The sequence below is a fragment of the Vulpes vulpes genome, chromosome 8 (genome assembly GCF_048418805.1).
Source record: "Vulpes vulpes isolate BD-2025 chromosome 8, VulVul3, whole genome shotgun sequence".
In the NCBI taxonomy this organism is placed as follows: domain Eukaryota; kingdom Metazoa; phylum Chordata; class Mammalia; order Carnivora; family Canidae; genus Vulpes; species Vulpes vulpes.
Window position 1 is genome coordinate 47,650,021 of NC_132787.1, and position 14,661 is coordinate 47,664,681.

General features: G+C 40.9%; 1 protein-coding gene across 1 annotated transcript in view; it reads right to left on the reverse strand.

The window, feature by feature from the left end:
- Positions 1-14,661, reverse strand: part of LOC140593736 (uncharacterized) — an 89,553-nt gene that overhangs the window by 51,356 nt on the left and 23,536 nt on the right. The window contains exon 5 of the mRNA XM_072718808.1: positions 11,687-11,778. Within this exon, the coding sequence (XP_072574909.1) occupies positions 11,687-11,778 (92 nt within the window). The remainder of the gene's footprint in view (positions 1-11,686; positions 11,779-14,661) is intronic.

A 14,661-nucleotide genomic window follows, 5' to 3' on the forward strand; every position in this document is an offset into this window, starting at 1 on the left:
ACAGAAGATACACCCCTGTGGGTTTTTTTTTTTTTTTTCTTCTTGATTTCTCTTTGCTTCCCCCACCTTTTTTTTCCTTTCTTTCTTTTTCTTTCTCTTTTTCCTCTTTTTTCTTTTTTCTTCCTTTTTTCTTTTTTCTTTTTCCTTTTTCTCTTTTCTTTCCTTCTTTCTCTCCTCTATTTTTCTCCTTTTCCCAATACAACTTGTTTTTGACCACTCTGCACTGAGCTAAATGACTAGAAGGAAAACCTCACCTCAAAAGAAAGAATCAGAAACAGTCCTCTCTCACACAGAGTTACAAAATCTGGATTACAATTCTACGTCAGAAAGCCAATTCAGAAGCACTATTATACAGCTAATGGTGGCTCTAGAAAAAAGCATAAAGGACTCAAGAGACTTCATGACTGTAGAATTTAGATCCAATCAGGCAGAAATTAAAAATCAATTGAATGAGATGCAATCCAAACTAGAAGTCCTAACGACGAGGGTTAACGAAGGGGAAGAACGAGTGAGTGACATAGAAGACAAGTTGATGGCAAAGAGGGAAACTGAGGAAAAAAGAGACAGACAATTAAGAGACCATGAAGACAGATTAAGGGAAATAAACGACAGCCAGAGGAAGAAAAACCTACGTTTAATTGGGGTTCCCGAGGGCGCCGAAAGGGCCAGAGGGCCAGAATATGTATTTGAACAAATCCTAGCTGAAAACTTTCCTAATCTGGGAAGGGAAACAGGCATTCAGATCCAGGAAATAGAGAGATCCCCACCTAAAATCAATAAAAACCGTTCAACACCTCGACATTTAATAGTGAAGCTTGCAAATTCCAAAATAAAGACGATCCTTAAAGCAGCAAGAGACAAAAAGTCCCTGACATTTATGGAGAGGAGTATTAGGGTAACAGCAGACCTCTGCACAGAGACCTGGCAGGCCAGAAAGGGCTGGAAGGATATATTCAGGGTCCTAAATGAGAAGAACATGCAACCAAGAATACTTTCTTCAGCAAGGCTCTCATTCAAACTGGAAGGAGAGATAAAGAGCTTCCAAGACAGGCAGGAACTGAAAGAATATGTGACCTCCAAATCAGCTCTGCAAGAAATTTGAAGGGGGACTCTTAAAATTTCCCTTTAAAGAGAAGTTCAGTGGAACCATCCACAAAAACAAGGACTGAATAGATATCATGATGACACTAAACTCATATCTTTCAATAGTAGCTCTGAACGTGAACGGGCCTAATGACCCCATCAAAAGGCACAGGGTTTCAGACTGGATAAAAACGAAGGACCCACTATTTGCTGTCTACAAGAGACTCATTTTAGACAGAAGGACACCTACAACCTGAAAATAAAAGGTTGGAGAACCATTTACCATTCAAATGGTCCTCAAAAGAAAGCAGGGGTAGCCATCCTCATATCAGATGAACTAAAATTTACCCCGAAGAGTGTAGTGAGAGATGAAGAGGGACACTATATCATACTTAAAGGATCCATCCAACAAGAGGACTTAACAATCCTCAATATATATGCCCCGAATGTGGGAGCTGCCAAATATTTGAATCAATTAATAACCAAAGTGAAGAAATACTTAGATAATAATACACTTACACTTGGTGACTTCAATCTAGCTCTTTCTATACTAGATAGGTCTTCTAAGCATAACATCTCCAAAGAAACGAGAGCTTTAAATGATACACTGGACCAGATGGATTTCACAGATATCTACAGAACTTTACATCCAAATTCAACTGAATACACATTCTTCTCAAGTGCACATGGAACTTTCTCCAGAATAGACCACATACTGGGTCACAAATCGGGTCTGAAACGATACCAAAAGATTGGGATCGTCCCCTGCAGATTCTCAGACCATAATGCCTTGAAATTAGAACTAAATCACAACAAGAAGTTTGGAAGGACCTCAAACACGTGGAGGTTAAGGACCATCCTGCTCAAAGATGAAGGGTCAACCAGGAAATTAAGGAAGAATTAAAAAGATTCATGGAAACTAATGAAAATGAAGATACAACCGTTCGAAATCTTTGGGATGCAGCAAAAGCACTCCTAAGGGGGAAATACATCGCAATACAAGCATCCATTCAAAAACTGGAAAGAGCTCAAATACAAAAGCTAACCTTACACATAAAGGAGCTAGAAAAAAGACAGCAAATAGATCCTACACCCAGCAGAAGAAGGGGGTTAATTAAGATTCGAGCAGAACTCAATGAAATCTAGACCAGAAGAACTGTGGAACAGATCAACAAAACCAGGAGTTGGTTCTTTGAAAGAATTAATAAGATAGATAAACCATTAGCCAGACATATTAAAAAGAAGAGAGAGAAGACTCAAATTAATAAATCATGAATGAGAAAGGAGAGATCACTACCAACACCAAGGAAATACAAACGATTTAAAAAACATATTATGAACAGCTATACGCCAATAAATTAGGCAATCTAGAAGAAATGGACGCATTCCTGGAAAGCCACAAAATACCAAAAGTGGAACAGGAAGAAATAGAAAACCTGAAGAGGCCAATAACCAGGGAGGAAATTGAAGCAGTCATCAAAAACCTCCCCAGACACAAAGGTCCAGGGCCAGATGGCTTTCCAGGGGAATTTTATCCAATGTTTAGAAGAAACCATACCTATTCTACTAAAGATGTTTGGAAAGATAGAAAGAGATGGAGTACTTCCAAATTCATTCTATGAGGCCAGCATCACCTTAATTCCAAAACCAGACAGAGACCCCATCAAAAAGGAGAATTACAGACCAATATCCCTGATGAACACGGATGCAAAAATTCTCAACAAGATACTAGCCAATAGGATCCAACAATACATTAAGAAAATTATTCACTATGACCAAGTAGGATTTATCCCTGGGACACAAGGCTGGTTCAACACTCGTAAAACAATCAATGTGATTCATCGTATCAGCAAGAGAAAAACCAAGAGCCATATGATCCTCTCATTAGATGCAGAGAAAGCATTTGACAAAATACAGCATCCATTCCTGATCAAAACTCTTCAGAGTGTAGGGATAGAGGGAACATTCCTCGACATCTTAGAAGCCATCTATGAAAAGCCCACAGCAAATATCATTCTCAATGGGGAAGCACTGGGAGCCTTTCCCCTAAGATCAGGAACAAGACAGGATGTCCACTCTCACCACTGCTATTCAACATAGTACTGGAAGTCCTAGCCTCAGCAATCAGACAACAAAAAGACATTAAAGGCATTCAAATTGGCAAAGAAGTCAGACGCTCCCTTTTCGCCGATGACATGATACTCTACATATAAAACTCAAAGGCCTCCACCCCAAGATTGCTAGAACTCTTACAGCAATTCAGTAGCATGGCAGGATACAAAATCAATGCCCAGAAATCAGTGGCATTTCTACACACTAACAATGAGACTGAAGAAAGAGAAATTAAGGAGTCAATCCCATTTACAATTGCACCCCAAAGCATAAGATAAACCTAACCAAAGAGGTAAAGGATCTATACCCTAAAAACTATAGAACACTTCTGAAAGAAATTGAGGAAGACACAAAGAGATGGAAAAATATACCATGCTCATGGATTGGAAGAATTAATATTGTGAAAATGTCAATGTTACCCAGGGCAATTTACACGTTTAATGCAATCCCTATCAAAATACCATGGACTTTCTTCAGAGAGTTAGATCAAATTATTTTAAGATTTGTGTGGAATCAGAAAAGACCCCGAATAGCCAGGGGAATTTTAAAAAAGAAAACCATAGCTGGGGGCATCACAATGCCAGATTTCAGATCGTACTACAAAGCTGTGGTCATCAAGACAGTGTGGTACTGGCACAAAAACAGACACATAGATCAATGGAACAGAATAGAGAACCAGAAGCGGACCATGAACTTTATGGTCAACTAATATTCGATAAAGGAGGAAAGACTATCCACTGGAAGAAAGACAGTGTCTTCAGTAAATGGTGCTGGGAAAATTGGACATCCACATGCAGAAGAATGAAACAGGAACACCCTTTTTGAACTCAGCCACAGTAACTTCTTTCAAGATACATCGACGGCAAAAGAAACATAAGCAAAAATGGAACTATTGGGACTTCTTCAAGATAAGAAGGTTTTGCACAGCAAAGGATACAGTCAACAAAACTAAAAGACAACCTACAGAATGGGAGAAGATATTTGCAAATGACATATCAGATAAAGGGCTAGTTTCCAAGATCTATAAAGAACTTATTAAACTCAACACCAAAGAAACAAAGAATTCCATCATGAAATGGGCAAAAGACATGAACAGAAATCTCACAGAGGAAGACATAGACATGGCCAACACGCACATGAGAAAATGCCCTGCATCACTTGCCATCAGGGAAATACAAATCCAAACCACAATGAGATACCACCTCACACCAGTGAGAATGAGGAAAATTAACAAGGCAGGAAACCACAAATGTTGGAGTGGATGCAGAGAAAAGGGAACCCTCTTACACTGTTGGTGGGAATGTGAACTGGTGCAGCCACTCTGGAAAACTGTGTGGAGGCTCCTCAGAGAGTTAAAAATAGACCTTCCTTACGACCCAGCAATTGCACTGTTGGGGATTTACCCCAAAGATTCAGATGCAATGAAATGCTGGGAAACCTGCACCCTGATGTTTATAGCAGCAATGTCCACAATAGCCAAACTGTGGAAGGAGCCTCGGTGTCCATCAAAAGATGAATGGATAAAGAAGATGTGGTTTATGTATACAATGGAATATTCCTCAGCCATTAGAAAGGACAAATACCCACCATTTGCTTCAACATGGATTGAAGTGGAGGGTATTATGCTGAGTGAAGTAAGTCAATCGGAGAAGGACAAACATTATATGTTATCATTCATTTGGGGAATATTAATAATAGTGAAAGAGTATATAAGGGAAGGGAGAAGAAATGTGTGGGAAATATCAGAAAGGGAGACAGAACATAAAGACTCCTAACTCTGGGAAACGAACTAGGGGTGGTGGAAGGGGAGGAGGGCAGGGGGTGGGGGTGATTGGGTGATGGGTACTGAGGGGGGCACTTGACGGGATGAGCACTGGGTGTTTTTCTGTATGTTGGTAAATTGAACACCAATAAAAAAATAAATTTATTATAAAAAATGAATGGATAAAGAAGATGTGGTTTATGTATACAATAGAATATCATTCAGCTATTAGAAATGACAAATACCCACCATTTGCTTCAACGTGGATGGAACTGGAGGCTATTATGCTGAGTGAAATGAGTCAATAAGAGAAGGACAAACATTATATGTACTCATTGATTTGGGGAATATTAATAATAGTGAAATTTAATAGAAGGCACAGGAGAAGAAATGGGTAGGAAATATCAGAAAGGGAGACAGAACATAAAGACTCCTAACTCTTGGAAACGATCTAGGGGTGGTGGAAGGGGAGGAGGGTGTGGTGTCGGGGTGAATGGGTGATGGGCACTGAGGGGGGCACTTGACGGGATAGCACTGTGTGTTATTCTGTAGTTTGGTAAATTGAACACCAATAAAAAATAAATTTATTTTAAAAAAGAAGTATAAAAAAAAGAACTTTTAACAAAGAAAATTTAAGGTGAGATGACCTCACTGGTGAGTTTTACCAAACACTTAAGGAATATCACCATCCTTCAAAAGCTCTTCCACAATGTAGAGGAGGAGGGAACACAAATCAGCTAATTAGACAAAGAAATCAGAATAATTGAGAAGAAAAGAGATACATATCAATATCTTTTATGAACACAGATGCAATAAATTCTCAATAAAATACTGGCAAACAGAATCCAGGAGCATCTTTCCTACCCATTTCTTCTCCCTTCCCTTCTATTCCCTTTCACTATTATTTATAATTGAACACCAATAAAAATAAATTTATTATTAAAAAAAAGAATACAGGAGCATAGATTCCAACAACATGATCTAGTATTATTAATGTCATGAATTAAGGTTAGCTTAAGATATAAACATAAAACAACATATCATAGGGTAAAGAAAGAAAACATAAATATCTTAAAAGACACGGAAGAATCTTTTGAGAAATACCAACACTCTCAGTTTTAAAAACACTGAGTGAGTTAGATATAGAAGAGAACTTCCCTGATCTAATAAAGGACACCTTTGGGGAAAAAAAAAAAAAAAAACGGTCTTGAAATTTCTAATGGTGAAAGAAAAATCTTTCTACCATTAGGAATAGGACACGAATATATGCACTTTCTAGTAAAGAAAATCCTAAGTAATCCTCTAAATTGCTATTATGATTAATAAATGATTTCAGTAAAATTTCAGTGTGAAAAACCAACATACAAAAATGAGTTTCATTTCTCTACCCTAGCAATGAACAATCTGAAAATGAAATTAAGAAAACAATTCAATACATAAAGCATTAGAAAGAGTAAAACACTTAGGAATAATTCTAAGAAATATACTTTCGAATAAAAAGTATAAGACTTGTAATCTGAAAACTAAACAATCATTGAAAGAAATTATAGAATACCTAAATAAATTGGAAGATATCCTGTGGTCAGGGATTGGAAAATGCAATGCTGTCAAAATAGCAATACTCCCTAAAGTAATCTACAGATTTAACACTATTGCTATCAAAATCCCAGGTGCTTATTTTGCAGAAATAGAAAAGTTATTCCTAAACCCCATATGGAAAGTAAAGGGACCTAGAGGAGCCAAAAAAATCTTGAGAAAGAAACACAAAGTTAGAAGACTCACATATTCCAGTTTTGAAACTGATTAAAAACTATAGTAATCAAGATTGTGTTGGTGTTAAGATAGACATATATATCAATGGGATATAATTGAAAATATTTTTTCTTAATTGAAAGTCTGTAAATAAACTTATACATTTATGTAATGAATGCAATAAATGCATACATTTATGGATAATTGATTTTCAACAAGAATTCAAAGACAATTCGATGGAGAAAGTTTTTTCAACAAATAATGCTGATACAACGAGATATCCACATATAAAAGAATAATATTCAGCTCTTAACCTTGCATCATGTGCAAAAGTTAACTCAAAATAGAAGATAAAACCAACTAAATATGAAATTAAGGCTAAAATAATCTGTTAGAGGAAAACACAGATTAAATCTTTGGGAAGTTAGGGTAAGTAATAATTGGACAAAAACACTATCCAGAAAGTGACTTCTTTACAATTCTCAGAAAATTAAGTACAACTGACAAATTATTGGACAATGCACCTGAAACTAATGATGTACTACTATATGTTGGCAAATTGAATTTGAATTTCAAAAAGAAAAAGTAAACTAAGGCTTGAAGTAACTTATTCAACCTGATCAAAAATACCTGAGAAAGCTCCAGTTAACATTATATTCAATGGGGGATCCCTGGGTGGCTCAGCGGTTTGGTGCCTGCCTTTGGCCCAGGGCGCGATCCTGGAGTCCCGGGATCAAGTCCCACGTCGGGCTCCCGGCATGGAGCCTGCATCTCCCTCCTCCTGTGTCTCTGCCTCTCTCTCTCTCTCTCTCTCTCTCTCTCTGTGTGTGTCTATCATAAATAAAAATAAATAAATCTTTAAAAAAACATTATATTCAATGATGAAAGATTAAATACTTTCTGTTACATGGTACAAGACAAGAATGTCCATTCCACAACTTTTATTCAACATATACTTGAAGTTATAGCCTTAACAATAAAGCATCAAAAGGAAATTAAAGGAATACAGATTAGGAAAGAATAAATACCGGTGCCTGGATGACTCAGTTGTTTAAGCGTCTGATCCTGAGGCTCAGCTCGTGATCCTGGGGTCCTGGGATAGAGCCTCATGTCAGGCTCTCTGCTCAGTGGAGAACCTGCTTCTCCCTTTCTCTGCCTTCCCCCACCGCCACATTCAGGGGCTCTCTCTCACTCTCTCTCTCTCTCAAATAAATTAGCAAATAATCTTTTTTTTAAAAAAAAAAGCAAAGAATAAAGTGTTGTTATTTGCAGATATGATTGTCTAAGGAGAAAACCACCAAGAATTAACAAAACAAGACTAGAATTAATTAGTAAATTCGTACGGTCACAGCATGTAAGATTTACCTACAAAAAACAATTATGGTTCTATATACCAGCAGTCAACACATGGATACCAAATTAAAATTACAAGTATTGAAAGCAATGTGAAATTCTTAGGAGTAAATATAACAAAACATATAAAGGACATGCATGCTGAAAACTATAAAATCCAATTGGAAGAAATAGGACAAGATCTAAATAAAAGAAGACACATCATGTTCATGAGTTAGAAGGATTAGAAGATGACATAGTAAAGGTGTCAATCCTCCCTAAGTTGCTATACAGTTTTAAAGCAATTATTATCAAAATTCTAGCAAGTTTTTTTTTTCTGTAAACACAAATAGGATTATTCTGAAATTTACACGGAAGGAAAAAAACGAGAAAAGCTAAAACAACTTTGAAAAAGAAGAAAGTAGGATAAATCAGTCTCATATATCACAAGACATATTATACAACTCTAGTGATCAAGATTGCATGGTATTGGTGGAGGGATTGACATAGAGGGTAATGAAATAGAAAGGGGAGCCCAAAAACGGACTCATAAATTTGTCCACTTTATCTTTACCAAGGTACAAAAGAATTCAGTGAAAGACGGGTAGCCTTTTTAACAAATGGTTTGAGAGCAGTTGGACATCTATCTATGGGCAAAATATTTAAAAATAAAAAAAATCATAGACCTAAACCTTACACTTTGTACAAAAATCAACTCTAAATGGGTCACTGACTTACATATAAAATATAAAGCTATGAATATTTTTAAAAATAGGAGATAATTTGAGAGTTTAGGGCCAGAATTGATATCAGAAGCATGATCCATAGAAGAAGAAAAAATGACAATGGACTTCACCAGAATTATATAAAAACTTTTGCTCTGAAAAAAGGCTCTCTGGGGAACAGAAAGATAGGCTCACAAGTGGAAGAAAATATTTGCAAACCCCATAACCAATAAAGAGCTAGTATCTAGAATATATAAAGAACTCAAAACGAAAAATAACAAAGCAACTGGAAAATGGGCAGATATAAATAGAGATAAATAGAGAAAATATTTGCAAACCACATAACCAATAAAGAGCTAGTATCTAGAATATATAAAGAACTCTCAAAACGAAAAATAACAACAAAGCAACTGGAAAATGGGCAGATATAAATAGAGATTTCACTGAGAAAAATACACAGATAGTAACTAAGCACATGAAAAGGTATCCAACATCCCTTGCCAATTCGTCATTAGGGAAATACAAAGTAAAACCACAGTAATATATCACAATCTAATATATACCTATTAGATTGTCTGAAATTAAAAAACTGTGATGATACCAAATGCTGGTGAGTTTTCAGTGAAACAGGATCGCTCCTGTCATGAGAGCAGAGCATAAGATGGTGGGAAAGTAAGCTGGCATGGCCATACCATCCTGTACTCCACCATACAAGCCAGGAATCACATTTCTGGGCATTTATTCCAGAGAATTGAAAACTTTTGTTCCCACAAAACTTTCACACAAGTGACCATACTACTTTATTCATAATATTGCAGCGTGGAAACAATGTGGTTGTCCTTCGGTAGGCTACGAGTTAAGCACACAGTGGTGGCACTACGGTACCATGGGATGGCGCTGAGCAAGCTATCCATGTGAGTGAACCTCCGAGGAATAATGCCAAGTAAAAAACACCAACCCCAATAGGTTGCATACAGTTTAATCTCATTTCTATCACATTCTTAAAATGATGAAATTACAAAAATGGAGAGCAGATTAGTAGTCGCCAATGTAAGAGGAAGAAGGACGGGAATGGAGTGTCCCTCCATGAGGGCACCATGAAGTATTTTGGGCTGTGTCTTGGCTGTATCAAAGTCAATATCTTGGTTGTGATATTGCGCTATAGATACTGCATGAGGTTATCACCGGGGGAGGTAGAGTGAAGGGTAACGGATCTCTCTGCATGATTTCTGTCAATTACTTATGAATCTATTATTATCTCAAAATGAAAAGTCAAATTAAAAATTAAAAATTATGTGGTACCATTTCATTGGAGCAGGCACTCCGGAGAGGCAGGATAGAATGAGGGAAGGAGGGGCAACAAATATTAGGCCTATCACGGAGCCAGAGGTCCTATGAACCACTGCTCCTCAGGACTGCTGTACCCCAGGACCAGGAGCCAATGGGCCCACTGCGCCTTCCTTTTCTCCTGCTGCTCCTCCAACCCCAAGAGGTCCTAACTTCTCAGCACTTCCGGATTACGTCACGTCTAAACCAAAAGTCTGTGTGTGTTTGCGTATGCCCCCACATCAGCTAGAACATAAACACCTTGAACTGTACCTGTTCTTGGTTATGCTAGAAGACAAACACTGAGAAGGTGGGGAGCCCTACATGTATCCTTGTTTCCCCAGAATAATAGCACCAAACACAAAAGAGGAGTGGCGATTACATGCCAGGGGCCTAGGAGCCATTGCCACATACCTCAGTCCGTTTCAAGATCAGAGCAACCTGTTGTGTTTCCCTCTAAGTCTGTAGAAGAGCAACTATGGCCAGGATTGTACCTCAGGAACATCACATCACTAGGAGGGGAGGTCCTGCAGCTTATGGTAGGTAGTCTCCCTCCCTCCCTTTCTCAATAACACACACACACACACACACACACATACACCACTGCTCAACAGCATTATGAGTCTCGAGTGCTAACACTTTTGCCAAATTATATAAGCTATTTATGACTGGCATATGGTCTACCAGATTGTTTGGGTTTCTGAGGCTTTTATCCAAAGAATACCCTGGATCACCTTCAACAAATGAAAGGTCCCTAGGGAAAGGCTAGGCTGCGAGAGTGGGGCTGTAACATAGGGTCTTAGGAAGAATCTGGAAGGTAGGACAGAAATGGCCTCTGGATGTTGGAATGAAGTGGGGATGAGATGTCTCGCTGAAGGACCTGTGCGGGGTGGGGGGCATGGGGGTCGCTTATGGAAAGGAGTAGGAAGGAGTTTGCAGCATGACGCCCACCCCACACAGGACCAAACCCATCTATGTGCAGTGCTGACTTCACAACAGTCCTTTGCAAGGGACAACTCCGTTTCTGTTTTTATTTCCCATTTTTATGCTTGGTAAATTTCATGTGGCCCAAGGGAGAACACAAAATCCCCTACATCAGCTCATTATCCTTATCACTCTGTAGTTTTGCCTTGTTCTCCATAAATAACCCTCATTATGTACAGGCCTGTTAGCAAACCTACGTTCTCTGTCCCTGCCCCCTCAAGGCCACCCCTGACCTGCACCATCTCGCAGCACCTCCACTCCCCACTGTCTGTGCCCAGGAACCTTGTAGATGGGCCCACAGGTTGAGGATAAAGCTCTCAGGGACACAGCTTGTGAAGGGATCCCAGTTTCAGGTTTCCGAGCCTTTGCTTCCTGCAGTACCGGCTCCCACCTGTCGCAGTGCAGCAGCCTGAACCAGCAGCAGTGGGACAGTGAGCTACAGCCATTCCCTGGTGAAGCGGGGTGACAACAAGCAGAGGGAGAAGACGTGGGTGGGACCCAATGCTTGTGATGCCACAGGGGTCCCGGTGGGCCACCTGCATGCCTGGGGTCGCCACCACATGATCCTCATGTCCCCGTTCACACTCTTGGGGTGGGTCGTCCAACATACCTGGGATTGTTAGAGTAGGACTGAAAGCTCTGTTCCAACAGGATGCGGTAACTTTGCTTGGCTCCGTGAGTGTCCTCGACGAGGAGAAATAGCTTTAGACACACAATAAAATAGAGAATTGGTGACTCTGACAGCTAATCATTTGAAGAAACAGCAGATGCACTTGCAATGAAGACAGGTTTCGTGATATTTTCTGAAGTATGTTTTACTAACTGAATAATGTGTTATAATAATCACACTGGTATCTCTTTTTTAAAATTTTTATTTATTTATGATAGTCACACACACACACAGAGAGAGAGAGAGAGAGAGAGAGAGGCAGAGACATAGGCAGAGGGAGAAGCAGGGACTCGATTCCGGGTCTCCACGATCGCGCCCTGGGCCAAAAGCAAGCGCTAAACTGCTGCGCCACCCAGGGATCCCCCACACTGGTATTTCTAAAGGTTTTAAGGATGATATTAAAATTTTTCCTCTGAGGACACCAAGGAGATTTACCTAATTGGTGATGAAGTTAAAATAGGGGTGGGTGCAGGTTTTTTTTACAAACACTCTCGCCCCCCCCCCCCCCCCCCCCGGTAGCTGCAGACAGTTTTGACAGAGGAAAATGCCTCTGCATTTGGAAGACGTGGAGAAGGGCCCTCAGTGAGAGGGACACAGGCCACGGAAACACACCCTGGGCCGCAGCACCTACAAATGAGATGTTCAACGGGTGACATGCAGGTGGGGACCAGCGGTTGCCGAGCCCCTGGAGGTCAGCACAAGAGGTTCCTGGCATAGGAGGAGGCTTGCCTGAGACCCCGAGAGTGTTTCCTGAAGCCAGGAGCTGGGGGGAAGCCTCCCAGCAGGTGAGGTCCAGCTGGCCAGGGAGGTATCCAACAGGACGGGCCTGGTGGTGGGAGGGGCCAGGTCGGGAAAGGCTCTGCCCCAGGTCAGCTCGGTTGCTGACACAGCAGCTGGACCTGCCTGCGTGTCACAAACACCTGGACAGCGGGCAATGTCCACTAAATGACCCTTTGCAGAAACTAGAAAAAGGATAAGGTTACTGAGTAGCATCCACATCTATGAAGCCTTCACCAGCCTGGGGTCCAGGAGGCCTGCATCTTCCAGTCGGGGCCGCTGATGGGGATGCCGCGTCAAGAGGCGGCCAGGTCATGAATGTGACTTGTTGTATTACTCTGCTGGCCCTTGAGGCTGAGCAAATATCCCTCATGCAGGCTCATTACAGAAGCCACCTCATCTAAGAGCTTTGTTGATTCTATTAATTTTATAATGACTTAATTATAGCTAATTAAAGATAGGAGTTCAGTTCTGGTCTTTTTATTTTTTTAAAGATTTTATTTATTTATTCATGACAGAGAGAGAGAGAGAGAGAGAGAGGTAGAGACACAGGCAGAAGGAGAAGAAGGCTCCATGCAGGGAGCCTGACGTGGGACTCGATCCCGGGTCTCCAAGATCACACCCCAAGCCCAAGGCGGCGCTAAACCGCTGAGCCACTGGGGCTGCCCAGTTCTGGTCTTTTTATAGATGAAAATCAGATTGCGTCACTTTCGAAAGTCTCTCCATAACTTTAAATACAAATCAAAATTCTTACCATGACCTACAAGGCTTGACACTGCCAGGCCTATAGTCCTCCATGTGCAGCCTCTTCTGAGACAGTGGCTGACAACAGGCTTCAGCCTCTGCTTGTGCTGCGTCTCCATCCCTACCCCCTGTGGTGGCATCTAAACCCACAGAGGTCAAATGCAGCTCCTCTTGGCTCCTTGGGTTCATTCCTTATCAGAGCTGTAGGAAGCTGATAAAATACACTTGGCATCAAAATCTACAAATTCTTGAACAATGATTTTCAGTTGGCTCAGATTTCCCATTTCTAGCCCCATTGTCAAACTTGCAGAGCTGAGAACTCTCAATTTCGTGTTCACCTCAGTGAATGATGCATTTTTATCTGAGAATCTTGAAGCTAGGATTCCCAGAGACTCACGGGAAGGAGGAGGTAGTTTGGCCCAAGCTGTACTCCATACACCAAACACGACCAGGTCTGCCTGCTTCATGCCATCAGTGCTCTGCACATGGGCCTGCGAGTGCTTGGCTCCCTGAGTCCTCAGAGGTTTGTGTTTCTGTTTTTTTCAATTCAACTAGCGAACATATAGCACACCCTTAGTTTCAGGTGTAGTGTTCAATAATTCATCAGTGGTGTAAGACAACCAGTGCTCTTCACCCATGCCCCCTAAAGAGCTAAACCGCTGAGCCACTCAGGATGCCCCACCATTTCCATTTTTGAGAAGAGCACTGAGGATCACAAGGGTTAAGTCACTGGCCAGAGATTATGTTTGTCTAGTACGTGGTTGTATGGGTCAGGGGCTGGTGTAGAGGCCTGAGTGGCAGGCTGCAGATATGGTGGGACTGGTGGATTGAGAGTTGTGGGAGCCAATGCCCTCTGGTTCCTGCATCTGGAAAAGCCTCCCCAGAGTGTATGCTGTTGTGCCATAAATGGAGGACTTTGGAGAGTCACATCAGGGAGAGCTTTGTTTACTTTTATCTCTATTTCATGACAGAAACTTTCAATAATACACAAAAGTATAAAGAAGGGCAGCCCCGGTGGCGCAGCGGTTTAGCGCCGCCTGCAGCCCAGGGCGTGATCCTGGAGACCCGGGATCGAGTCCCACGGCAGGCTCTCTGTGTGGTGCCTGCTTCTCCCTCTGCCTGTGTCTCTGCCTAACTCTCTCTCTCTCTCTCTGTCTCTATGAATAAATAAAATAAAATCTTAAGAAAAAAAAAGTAGAAAGAATAGTAAGGGAGCACCTGGATGGCTTGGGGTTGAGCGTCTGCCCTCAGCTCAGGGTGCAACCCTGGAGTCCTGAGATCGAGTCCCACATCAGGCTCCCTGCAAGGAGCCTGCTACTCCCCCTGACTGTGTCTCTGCCTCTCTCTGTGTGTCTCTCATGAATACATAAATAGAATTTGAAAAAAGAATATTA